The sequence below is a fragment of the Tenrec ecaudatus genome, chromosome 9 (genome assembly GCF_050624435.1).
Source record: "Tenrec ecaudatus isolate mTenEca1 chromosome 9, mTenEca1.hap1, whole genome shotgun sequence".
NCBI classification, from domain to species: Eukaryota; Metazoa; Chordata; class Mammalia; order Afrosoricida; family Tenrecidae; genus Tenrec; species Tenrec ecaudatus.
In genome coordinates, this window is record NC_134538.1 from 84926459 (window position 1) to 84938309 (window position 11851).

Below are 11851 nucleotides of genomic sequence, written 5' to 3' on the forward strand. Positions count from 1 at the left end.
AGCCTGTTTGCTTTCCTGTCATTTGGAGTGTGTTTTTTTTTAAGTCATTTTATTGGGGGCTCATACAACTCATCACAATCCATACATCCATCGTGTCAAGCACATTTGTTGCCACCATCATTCTCAAAACACTTGCTTCTACTTGAGCCCTTGGTATCAGCTCATTTTTTCCCCTCCCTCATGAACCCCCTTGATTATTTGTAAATTATTTTGTCACATCTTACACTGTCAAAACTTCTCCCTTCACCCACTTTTCTGTTGTCCATCCCCCAAGGAGGAGGTTATATGTAGATCCTTGTAATCGGTTCCCCCATTCCACCCCTTATCACTGGTCCTGAAGGGGGATCGTCTGCCCTGGATTCCCTGTTTCCAGTTCCTATCTGTACCAGTGTACATCCTCTGGTCTAGCCAGATTTGTAAGGTAGAATTGGGATCATGATAGTGGGAGGAAAGGAAGCATTTAGGAACTAAAGATGTATGTTTCATCATTGTTACACTGCATCCTGACTGGCTTGTCTCCCCTCCCCCCCCCCCAACTATCATGCTCAGCCTTTATTTACGGTTCAGTAATTCCGCTCCTTACATTACCCTTGGTCACCACCAATTTGGATCGCTTGTTGTTCCCTCCCCCCTCCCACGTCCCCCAAATGGTCCTGTTGTTTTCTCCTCCAGATTGTTCATCCAGCCTATCTTATTTAGACAGATCTGCAGAGATAATTATTTGTTGGCCTTTAGGAGTGTTTCCGGTTGAGCTTGATGGGGTGCCACACCCTGGCCCCAAAGTCTATTTTTGGTATCCCCTGTTCCCTTGTCTGTTGCGCGCCCTTCGTGTTTTGCCTCCGTGTGGTGGGATCAGATCAGTGCGGTCATTTGGCGTGCTCTTGAAGAGTATCGTGATATATACTGCTGTCTATACTGTGGTGGGTGGCAAGTCCAACATGTAAGCAAAATTAAGAAAAGCACGAACAACTCAAAAGGAACAGTGGGGCCCGTGCTACCCAGAAAGAGAGCTTTTTGATGCCATTGGTTCACTTAGCTATGATCCTTTCCCCTTTTCCATAATTCCAGTAGCCCCTCACAAACTCCTGGTGTCAGCCTGGGAGGAAGACGCAGCTGGCTGTGAATAAGGATCTAACCAGCGAGGTGGGGTTTAGGACTCTATAGAGAAGCAACTCTAAAAAGACCAAAACAGTTCTTGTCGTTTTATTCACATTTGAACTCCACTGGAGTCAGGGATGAAGCATCGTCTTCTAGTCCCAGAATGAAGTCTTCAGGTAACATCTCAGGTACTATCTGAGCTAATTGATCATCATAAGAGCGTAGGGTCCATAGCTTCTCTAGTTCGTAGGTTTCTCTGGTTTCTGGAAGCATCAAGTGGAGCACCATGCTGCCTGTCAGGGGCAGGTAAGAGTTAGAATGAAGAAGCTAGCCATTTGCTTTTGCTGTGATCCTACAAGCATCTCTGGCCAGTGGTTCTTCACTGTGTGGTCCCTGGATCCCTATCACCTGGGAACAAGAAATGCTCCACTTCCTGGTACTGGTAACATTACATTTCTCCAAGTTTACTGTTCACTTCCACAAATCTGTGGGCATGGGATTGACCCCTCCGTTCTGGACTATCTCTTCAAGGGAGTTTGTGTAGTGAAGTCTCAAGTACTACTGTCCTCAAGAGCCATATGCGGCTCCTTAGGTACATATGTACTTGTGGCTTTGGAGTAAAGTTGAAAACTTCTCAAGGATATTTAGAGAATGGTGATTTCATTTTTAAAAACACATTTATGGGTCTTGAATAAATTTTTAATTGTTTTTAGATTCTCTTTCACCTCAAAGGTTTGCTGACCCTTGCCCTGGAGCCAAAGGTAGTTTTGTCACAACTGGGAGTGGCAGGAATACTTTGAAACATCCCACTGTGCACAGACCCCGCCCCATGAACGACAGGACATCAGAAGAGCAACTGGAAGAGTGCCTGTTATGAGGGAGCCTGGTTCCTGTCTGGTGACACTGCCCTCTGGGCTTAAAGAGCTGATGTAACAATGCTGGAGTTGAAACGACCCCATAGCCTGTAAGTGCTAAGTGTATGACTGTGCTAAAATCTCAGAGCCCTTACAGGTCTAGATGGCTAATTGTGAAGATACTCTGGAAACAAACTTCCCTGTGTTTGAATGCCCTTCTTCCTCAGGTATTTACGTCACCCCTCTACTCCAGCCTATCTGTCATCCGTGTCTGTGTCACAGCACATGGCACTCCCCCACGACGGTGTTATCTAGCATACTTTGTTAAATGAAAATTTCTAATTAAAGCAAAGTTCTGGTTACTTTAAATTCTAGAATTTATATGGAAAATACTTAGCAATTTGCTGTTTGTGAAATGTAGCAAAGTAACTCACCGAAGTCCATGCAAAGCCAGTCCTTGGTGTCCTTCCCCTCTATCGTGACGTAAGGGTCCTTTTGACACTTCAGGAACTTATGCTAAAAAAAGCCAGGTCATGTATTATCTTTTTATGTTCCAAGTCTAATGGTCACCTCTGTCTTCACCTGACTCCATTCCACTATTAGAGCTGACAGAAACCCTGGAACCTTGTGTTCTAACTTCTCCACTCTCCAACCTGACTCGTGGGGATCGTTCCTCAATGTGCCCTGGCTTAGGCAATCCCGCTCCACTCCGGGTCTGTCGTCTGTACTGCTGAGAAACATTAGAGGTGGTTTCCAATACACAAGTTCTTCCTCATTCTGAGGGAATGAGAAAGCTCATTTTCAGCTGGAAAATGAGCTACACCTTCCCTAGGCTAGGTCTTTCTCACCTTTACTTCCACAGCACGCTTGGGAACACTGGACTTACTTGCTCACACAGGTGCATTCAGCTCTGTCCAGAACTTTGACAGAGATGGAAATGTGCTGTCCAACATGGGTCCCATCAGCTACATGCAAACCCCGAGCAACTGCAGTGCAGCTTGTACAACTGAGGAAGTGATGCATGTTTAACTTGTATTTAAATAGTCCCATGTGGCTACCAGCTGTCATTTAGACGTCAACGCTCTAAAATCTTCTGGCCCTAGTCTAGCTTCACTCGGGTCATTTATCCTGTATTTTCCCCTCTGTGGTCAAAAAAGACGTGGAATATCCTGATTTAATGGAGCTCTCTGAACAATAAAACATCAGAATTTTGAAACTTAGCCTTCTCATGCAACTGCATGACAGGTGTACTGTGCTCCTCAGCCTGACGCTCTCACACTACCGCCCCCCCATGGTAACCCCAAAGAGAAGGGCGCAGCCTACCATTTTCACAAGGTAGTAGGCCATGGCGTGCAAATGTCGGGTGGAGGTGCCGCTCCCGATCACAAAGTAATCTGTGTAGTTCATCTCCGGAGGGACCCGGATGACACAAATGTCTCTGGCGTTTTCTTGCCTCAGAAGCGAAACCAGCAGGTCGAGGTCAAACTTGGCCCGAGTGCCATCTGAAACACACATGCTGCTTGTCAGACGGCTAAGTAGCAAGCAAAGACAACGTCCTCGGGAATTTCTGGGTGAGGCCAACAGGTAGCTAGCTGTCTCAGCTGCCAACCAAAGGTAGGAGGCTGGAGTCCCCACAAAGGCACTTTGGGAAGAAAGGCCTGCGATCTATTTCTAGCTTGAGTCAGAATCCACTAGATGAGCGAGTGGTGTACACGGAATTGGATGAAATAGCTACTCCATCAAAGTGTTTAGATGGGAAATAGGTTTTAGACCCTGTTGGGTCTTTCAAAAAATAACATCAGATCTGGGGCCACAAACACCTAACCTCCTGTTCCCTTAGTATCTGAAGAAATGAGCAATGAGCCTTATGCAGATATGCTACCCAGAGAAAAAGGCAGCCCAGGCCGGAGGGCATATTACATTGAATGCCAGACATAAGGGGTCACAACATCAGAATGGCATGCCAGGAGGACACTGACGGAAGCCCTTCCAGACAGCATGAAGTAGTGCAAGTCATCTGCGGCCAAGATCACACAGCCTAGTCAATAGGGACTGAAATTTTCCACAATGCTCACTTTGAACCTCTGAATTAGTCTGATCCCCACACCCTGCCCAATTGAATAATGAAGAGGCTCACATTTGCTCACTTTAAATACCATGGATTACCTTAGTAAGGTTTGAAAACAGCCTGGTATAATAGACAGATAAGCCATTGTAGAATAAAATTTATTAAGAGTCCATGAATAAATTCCTATATCTGGCAAAAATGCTGAGTATATTCAAGGAATAACGTTTCTCCAACAAACAGTACTACAAAATTAAGTCTTTTACATGCCAAAGAGTGTATTAGGACTCATGCCTCACCCAAAAAATAACAGATCTTAGGGACAAGACTACAGGACTGGTTTGTTAAATAACGGTTTACCAGTTGTAACAACAAATATACATGATGCAGGGGAAAAAACTGATTAAATGAGGCTTCATAAAAATTACTTTATCTTTGAACATTACTAATAAAGTGAAGAAACAGCCTTCAGATTGGGAGAAATTTTCCAGATCCAGTAAGTGTTGTGTACATCTGTGTATAATTTCTTTAATAAAACAGACAACTCAATCAAACAAGCCAAAGGCCTTGAACAGACATTTTTAACCCCAGAGACATGAAACGATGTTCGACATTGTGAACCAGTGAGTGCTACCTAGTCAGTTCCAACTATATTAGATTGCCCTTGGTGTAGTGTTTACAGATTATTGGGTCTTTGATAATGTGGCTGGTTGGCTGGAATCCCTGACCTTTGGCAGCCAACCACTGCAGCACCAGCTGTTCAGGAGATGCAAATCAAGTCAAGAGACCTCTCCTATTAGAATTACAGTGATCAAAACAAAAGAGAAAGACATGCTGATATGATATTGGGAACTGGAACCTTCCTCCACCAAACCACACTCCCTGCCTTCAAGTTGATGCTGACTCAGCCTTACCCTGTAGGGCAGGGCAGAACTGCCCCGAGTTTCCAACACTCGAGTTTGAGTAGAAACCTCCATCTCTGCCTTGGCGTGCTGGTGATTCAAATTGAGCAGTCCGGTGCATAACCATTATTCCACCAGGGCTCCTCCACAGCTGGGGAGAATATCAGTGCTGCCACTGTTCTACAAGTTGAACAAAAACCTAAATCATTCTCACAAGGACAAACCCTGAATGCTCCCACTTTCATGGCATAAGTAATATACAGAAACATCGCAGCCCAACGTGTAACCACTACTCCACCAGGGCTCCCTGAGTGGATCCCAGAGCAGTGATTAAACCCATTGTTACCAAGTAGATTCCTGACTGGCAGCGACCCAGAGTTGCAGAGCAGAACGTCCCATGGGGTTTCCAAGGCTAGGGAAGCGGGTTGCCAAACCTTTCTCCCGTGGTGGGTGAAAGGAACGGCCCAGCTGTGACCTAGGGGTTAGCATCCAAGACTTAACCACAGCGCCCAGCTGGAGTGGCCTGTGAGTCGAAATTTGCCCCTTCTCCTGTGTGAGTGCTGCTTTACATCCCCCTAAACTCCTGGCTCTTTCTCGGGCTCCTCAAACTCCTCCGTTCCCTGCAAGTTCATTCTCCGCGACCTGGGCTCGGGGGGGGGGGGGGGGGGGAGGGCGGGGGGGGGTGTGTAAGAAGCGGGGCTAGGAGAAGGCGGTGGCGATGCCAAGGGTCGAGAGGCCGTGCGGGCGCGTGCGGAGGTGGAGGCATCCTCTCCTGCCCTCACAGTGAGAACGTTTACGTCAGCACCAGGTTTGTGACTCCAGCAACGACTGCCAGCCGCCCAGAGGGAGATCCCGCCCCTACCTGCAGCGCTCGACTCGGGACGGCCCTCGTCCGCTCCGCCCTCTGGCCGCTCCTCCTGCCCGTGCCAGCCGCGCGGCGCGCCCGACAAAGGCCGCCGCATCGCCAGCGGGTGAAGCGGGGACGTCGCCCCTGCGGTGGGTCTCATTCTGCGGGGCAGGGTCCCGCGCCACAGCCGCGCAGCGAGACGCCACGCGCCATAGCCCCCCGGCACCATCACCGTCGCCGCGCTTTGACGTCACACGCCAGCGCCTCGACTCTGATTGGCCGAGCCGATCCCGCGCGGCCCGGGAATTTTGCGGGGGCGGGGCGGAGCCAGTTTCCGTCGGCGACGTCATGGAAGTCTGGCCCTGGATCGAATAGCTTTGTCGAATTCAAGGACAAATAAATACTTTGTTGTCGTTACGCACTACGCCTTTGGTTTTCCCTCCTTCCATTGTAATGTAAACTGCATGAAGGCAGAAAAATCTTAAAAACCAAAAAATGATCCCCTCTTCCAAACCGAGAAAAGATCTTAATAGTCAATAGACCCGCGTAGCCGCTGTTAATTACACTGGAGTTAGGTGGGGCAAACGCTGAATTGAGAAGTTGGTGGTTTGAATCCAACTAGAGTAAGTTGACCAGACATCCCGCTTTTTAGCAATTTGTCCCGCGTCCCGCGGCATTTTTAAAAAGTCTAGCTATTTGGAAAGAATGCAGGACAAGGTAGAGAACTGCGGGAGAACGGGAAGGGAATATACATAATACATAACGCCATTCACACAGCTGCTGATTTGTTGCCCGTAGATGTGGAAAATACTGCTATTAAAATATATTCTTATTTCTATCTATACACTGCGTTGAAATGCTTAAAGAATTTCGTTAAACTGCAGAAGTCGAATATCGGAAAATACTTGGATACAGTAAAACGCGCTGGTTAGCTCTTTTGCCAGCTGTCGAAAGAATTTTGAAAATATACGATCCTTTGAAATCCTACTTTCTATCACAGCATAAATGTCCTAGAATTTTAGAGTTTTTTGAAAAAGAATGTTCAAAAATTTGGCTAGAGTTCGTACATAATCAAGCAGCTCTTTTTCAAAATGCTATAAAACTTATTGAATGTGATAAAATTTCGGTAATCGAAATAGCAAATGAAGTTAATAATTTAAAATTTCAGTGTTAAGAGCGGTTAGAAAACAATTTTCTTCCGTTAGCTATCCGTAATAGTATAAGCCAGCTAGAACAAGGTGCAATAAATCATGCAGATATCATGAATCACGTTAAAAAAGTTCTATACGGCATAGATTATTTAGAAGAGTGGGTGGTACATTACAATGATATTGAACATTTTCTTTGGGTTACATTAAAACAAGAACTTAATTGGAATGATGTGCAAAAATCATTCGATCGTATTCGATCAAATTTCCCATATAGTAATATTTCTGAAAATGATCTTTTTAATGAGGTACCATTATTTAAAAATATATTGATAAGGAAAAGGTTAAATCTTGGGCATCCGCAAAAATCACAATAGGGAACAAATGGTTAGGAATAATGCACTAAAAATTGTGGAATGCACGCTGTCCTTACCAGGAACTAATGCTGCGACTGAATGCATTTTTCTATGGTAAATAAAGTGTGGACATCAGAAAAATCACAATTAAGTATTGAGACTTTGAAAGCCATTTTATGTGTGAACTGTAGTTTAACAAATTCTTGTGAAAAATTTCATGACCTTTTAAACGACCGCAATCTACTAAAAATATTCATTCAAATGAGAAATATGCCACAGGATAAAAATACTACAATACATAATTTTAATGTATTATATCTGTAAAGTATACTTATGTTGAAATATATATATATATATATATATATTACAAAACTATTTTTGAATTCTATGAACATTTTTGTTGCTCCATATAGACCAAATTTTTAATCAAGAACCCCCCTTCCCCTCCCCCTCCCATCAGTGGTATCCTGCTTTACCAATGTTAAACTCTGGTCACCTTAAACTAGAGGCACCTCTGAAGTAAGCGCTGACCCTCTTCCAAAGGTTGCAGCCTTGAATTCAAGCCTTACAGAGCTTTTCTACTCTGCACTTATGGGCTTGCCGGGCTTTGGAAGCATGGGAAAACCAAGAGAAACCTTTGCACTCCTTGTATGGAGCGGTATTCTCCTGTGTACTGCAGGGGAGGGACCATCCTGGGAGAAAGGGAAAGCTGCAGCGCTGCTGTGACGGTAATTCACGACAACCCCTAACAGTAAGTAGGACAGAGAAGTTATTAGGAGGGTAGTGATTCTGCACCGACGCTTCAGTTATACGACTAAAGGGACAACTCAAGTACTCTTTCAAATAGAGGAATAGAGGGTGTGTCAACTATTCATATATTTTTCAGAATGTAAGTGAGGGATTCCTATGCAATTTTATTTTCTCCTCTTTGTGTTCCATTCTTGATATAGCAAAAATATTTTTTGAGGTTGCATCAATACAAGTTTTGGATTTTTACAAATACTTATAATGCTAACTTTTTATATGGTTGGAGTCTATATTAAAAGCAAAAACAAAAAGCATTACATCAAAGAACTTGAGAACTGAAGGAGCCCTGATAGGGAAAGTGACTCCTGCAGGATCATCTACTTATTCACAAACTAGAAACAAGTCAAGTTTCTGAACTCCTGATGAATTTTTCAAGGAAGGCTGTAGAGTTATACCAGTAGACAGCCAAATTTGTGGCGGTGGGTCAATTCTAACTCATGGCAACCCCATAAGTTACGAGTAGAATTACAATGGCTTGTCAGAGTTTCCTTGAATGTAATCCTCAGGGAAGCAGTTCACTTGGCCTTTCATCTGCAGAGAGGAACTTCCAACCAGGGAGTAGTTTTCACCATGAGATCAGCATGTGTCTTAACCAAGCCCAAACCAAACTCGCTGCCACTGAATTGATTCCAACACATAGCGACCCTTTGGAAGAGGGCAGAACTGGCCCTGTACATTTCTGAGATTGTAGTTCTTCACGGGAATAGAAAGCCTTGTCTTTCTCCCTTGGAGTGGCAAAGGGTTTCGAACTGCTGGCCCTAAGGTTAGAAGCTCGTCTCCCAAACCCTGGACTTCATTCAATCCAGAATCTTCCTACAACAAATTAATCTGTTGCTAAATCCTATTTAGTCTACCACTACCACCATCCCCATTAAAAAAAAATCCCACCCCACTCCCCCAGCTTTATTCCCACTATCCCTTCCTTAATCCAGGTTCTCATTAGCTCTTGCCCAATCACAAGACAGGGACCAGTGATGGTCCAGGGGTAGAATTCTTGCCTTCCATGCTGGAGAGCCAAGTTAAAGTCTCAAATGAACTGCATGTGCGGCACCCGTCTGTTGGTGAAGGCCTGTCTGTTGCTGTGGTCCTGAACGGCAGACCTTCCAAACTAAGACGGAGCAGAAAGAAAGGCTCCTCAATCTTCTCCCCAAATTAGCCCATGGAAACCCTGTGGATCACAACAGACTACTGACTGATACATTCATGGAAGATTAGCCCGGGGGCTGGAAGCTCTCCTAAATGCACAGTGGCCACACAGGGCCAGAAGCATGCCAACGACGGTGAAGATGGGGTAGGATGGGAAAGGGTTTCCCTCGGCTGCACTTGGAGTTGCCACGCATCAAACTCAAGGACAACTAACAACATGCCCCTCATGATAGTCAACAGCAGCAGGTTTTTCTCTAAAACAAAACAAAACTTTATTGTTCTTGGAAGTTTAAAAAGCAAAGTAGGTTTCTATTGACCAATTTCTACATCATTCTAAAATTGATCATTGGTTACATTTCTCACAGCGTGTCAGCTTTTCTCTTCTGGCTGCTTCGTTGCCAGTAACCTAGTTTCCCTGCCCTTGCCGTCTCTCTGTGGGGTGAATGCTGACTGTGTGGTCTCAGATGGATGATTTACTCACAGATGATACTGTTTTACTCAGCAGCCAGTCTGATTCAGCGGCAAGATGACTTCCTGGAACAGTGGCTTAAAACGTATCCCAAAGTGAAAGTCCTCCAGCCTCAACCAGTCCACCAAGTCCGTGCTTTCAAAGACCCTGCATGCTGTTCCACATGCAGATGCCACTCTCTCAGGATCGATCTATAAAGGGGCTTTAAAAAGTTCGTGGGAAATTTTCATTATCCTTTAACTCCGTTTTTTCCCCCTGGAGCTCTTTGAAGCCCCCTTGTAGGCATCGCATTCCTAGCAGTCTTAGGACTGTCTGGAAGTTTGAAGCCCAGCCTGTCGGCATGCTCAGGGCAGATGGACTGACATGTGCCTATACTGAGCAAGCTTCCCTGGTGAACCCACATGAGTCAGAACCCGCTAACATCCCACCTGGCACATAGCTGTGAGTATTTATCAATGGGTGGTGGGATTCATCGTTACAGGATTGGACAGTTGAGTCTGATTCACACATGAATTGATTCCACATGTAAAATAGTTTTGAAATTGTGTGCCTCCAGCTCCTGACTACAAAGCAGCCTAGAATCCACATATACAGTAACACTGATTTCAGACAGAATAAACATGTCTCCCACAACACTGGCAATCCAGTCTACGTTTATTTTAAAGTGTTGCTAAAGTCAGAGCAGTGTTTGGCCATGCATTGGTTCAATGATATTTCAGTCTTTACCATGAACAAGCTTGGGTCCACCACTCTCCACCCTCCAGACCTTTGCTCACCACGCCTCAGTTGCCCTTTCCAACTCGACAGGGCAGCTCAGTCCACTGCCGGGCAGCGAAATGGTGGCTCTTTCAGCCTTGCTTAAATGCAGCCCTTTATCCTGGACCTCCACTCAGGAGCCCTTGCAGACGGAAGAGCTAAGAGTAAACGTTTTCACGCTGGTTGAGTTGGGCTACTAACCAGACAACCAGCAGTTGGGACCCACCAGCCAAGAGAGAAAGATGAGGCTGTCCATCCTTGTAAAGATCTTGGGCTTGGAAGCCCAGAGGGGGCAGATGTGCTCTATCCCAAAGGTTCTCAACCTGTGGGTCTCGACCCCTTTGGGGGTTGAGCGACCCTTTCACAGGGTTCACCTAAGACCATCAGAAAACACATATTTCCGATGATCTTAGGAACTGAGACACTGCTCCTCTGTCTCCAGACGGGTCCGCCCACATGCTGATACACCCACATACAAGCACCGGTGTGAAGACTGCTACCCATGCTACACCATGCTTCAAGACAACATTTCTTGTATTTGTCATTAGAAATAAATATTTCACAAGATATAGTTACATATTGTCTTGTGATTAATCACTATGCTTTAATTATGTTCAATTTGTAACAATGAAAATACATCCTGCATCAAGGGGAACAGAACAACGAAGTCCCCAGGGAATACCAAAAATAGACTGGGGCCAGGGCTTGGCACCCCATCAGACTTGACCTGAAAACACTTCTAAAGGCCTTGAACTAACTACAAGCTTTACTTTTTTGTTGTTGTGATGTGGTTTGTTTTGTTTTGTCATTGGCTTATTGTTGTTTTGTTTTCTTTAGTTGCTTGGTTTTGCTGTCTTGTTTTTGTGCATGTTATTATCTCCACAGGTTTGTCTAAATAAGATAGGCTGGATGAACAATCTAGAGGAGAAAGCAATGGGACTGACAGTTCCGGGGGGACATTGGGGGAGGGGGAAGGAGAGGCAAAGGAAGTGGTATTAACAAACCCAGGGACAAGGGAACAACAAGTGATCCAAATCGGTGAGGAGGAGGGTGTAGGAGGCCTGGTAGGGTGTAATCAAGGGTAATGTAACCAAAAGGAATTACTGAAACCCAAATGAAGACTGAAAATGATAGTGGGACAAGAGGAAAGTCAACGGAAATAGATGAAAGAGCTAGGAGGCAAAGGCATTTATACAGGTCTAAATAAAGGATGTATATATATAAATGTATTTATATATGAGGATGTGGAAATAGATCTATGTACATATATTTATAGGTTTAGTATGAAGGTAGCAGATGGACATTGGGCCTCCACTCAAGTACTTCATTAATACAAGAACACTTTGTTCTATTAAACTGGCTCTCCATGATGCTCACCTTCCCAACACAATCACTGAAGACAA

General features: G+C 44.9%; 1 protein-coding gene across 2 annotated transcripts; it reads right to left on the reverse strand.

The window, feature by feature from the left end:
• Positions 1–648: 648 nt before the first annotated feature.
• MALSU1 (mitochondrial assembly of ribosomal large subunit 1) lies at positions 649–6030 on the reverse strand. Of its 2 annotated transcripts, none has more exons than XM_075558300.1 (4): positions 4932–5098; positions 3276–3454; positions 2387–2468; positions 649–1391 (listed from the first exon to the last, which is right to left on the reverse strand). In XM_075558300.1, exons 1-4 carry the CDS (start codon positions 5044–5046, stop codon positions 1204–1206), a joined length of 564 nt encoding a protein of 187 aa, XP_075414415.1. In that variant the 5' UTR covers positions 5047–5098; the 3' UTR covers positions 649–1203. The 2 variants fall into 2 exon arrangements, with proteins under 2 accessions (XP_075414415.1, XP_075414414.1); XM_075558299.1 differs by lacking the exon at positions 4932–5098 and adding an exon at positions 5782–6030 and having other exon boundaries at positions 652–1391.
• Positions 6031–11851: the final 5821 nt, after the last annotated feature.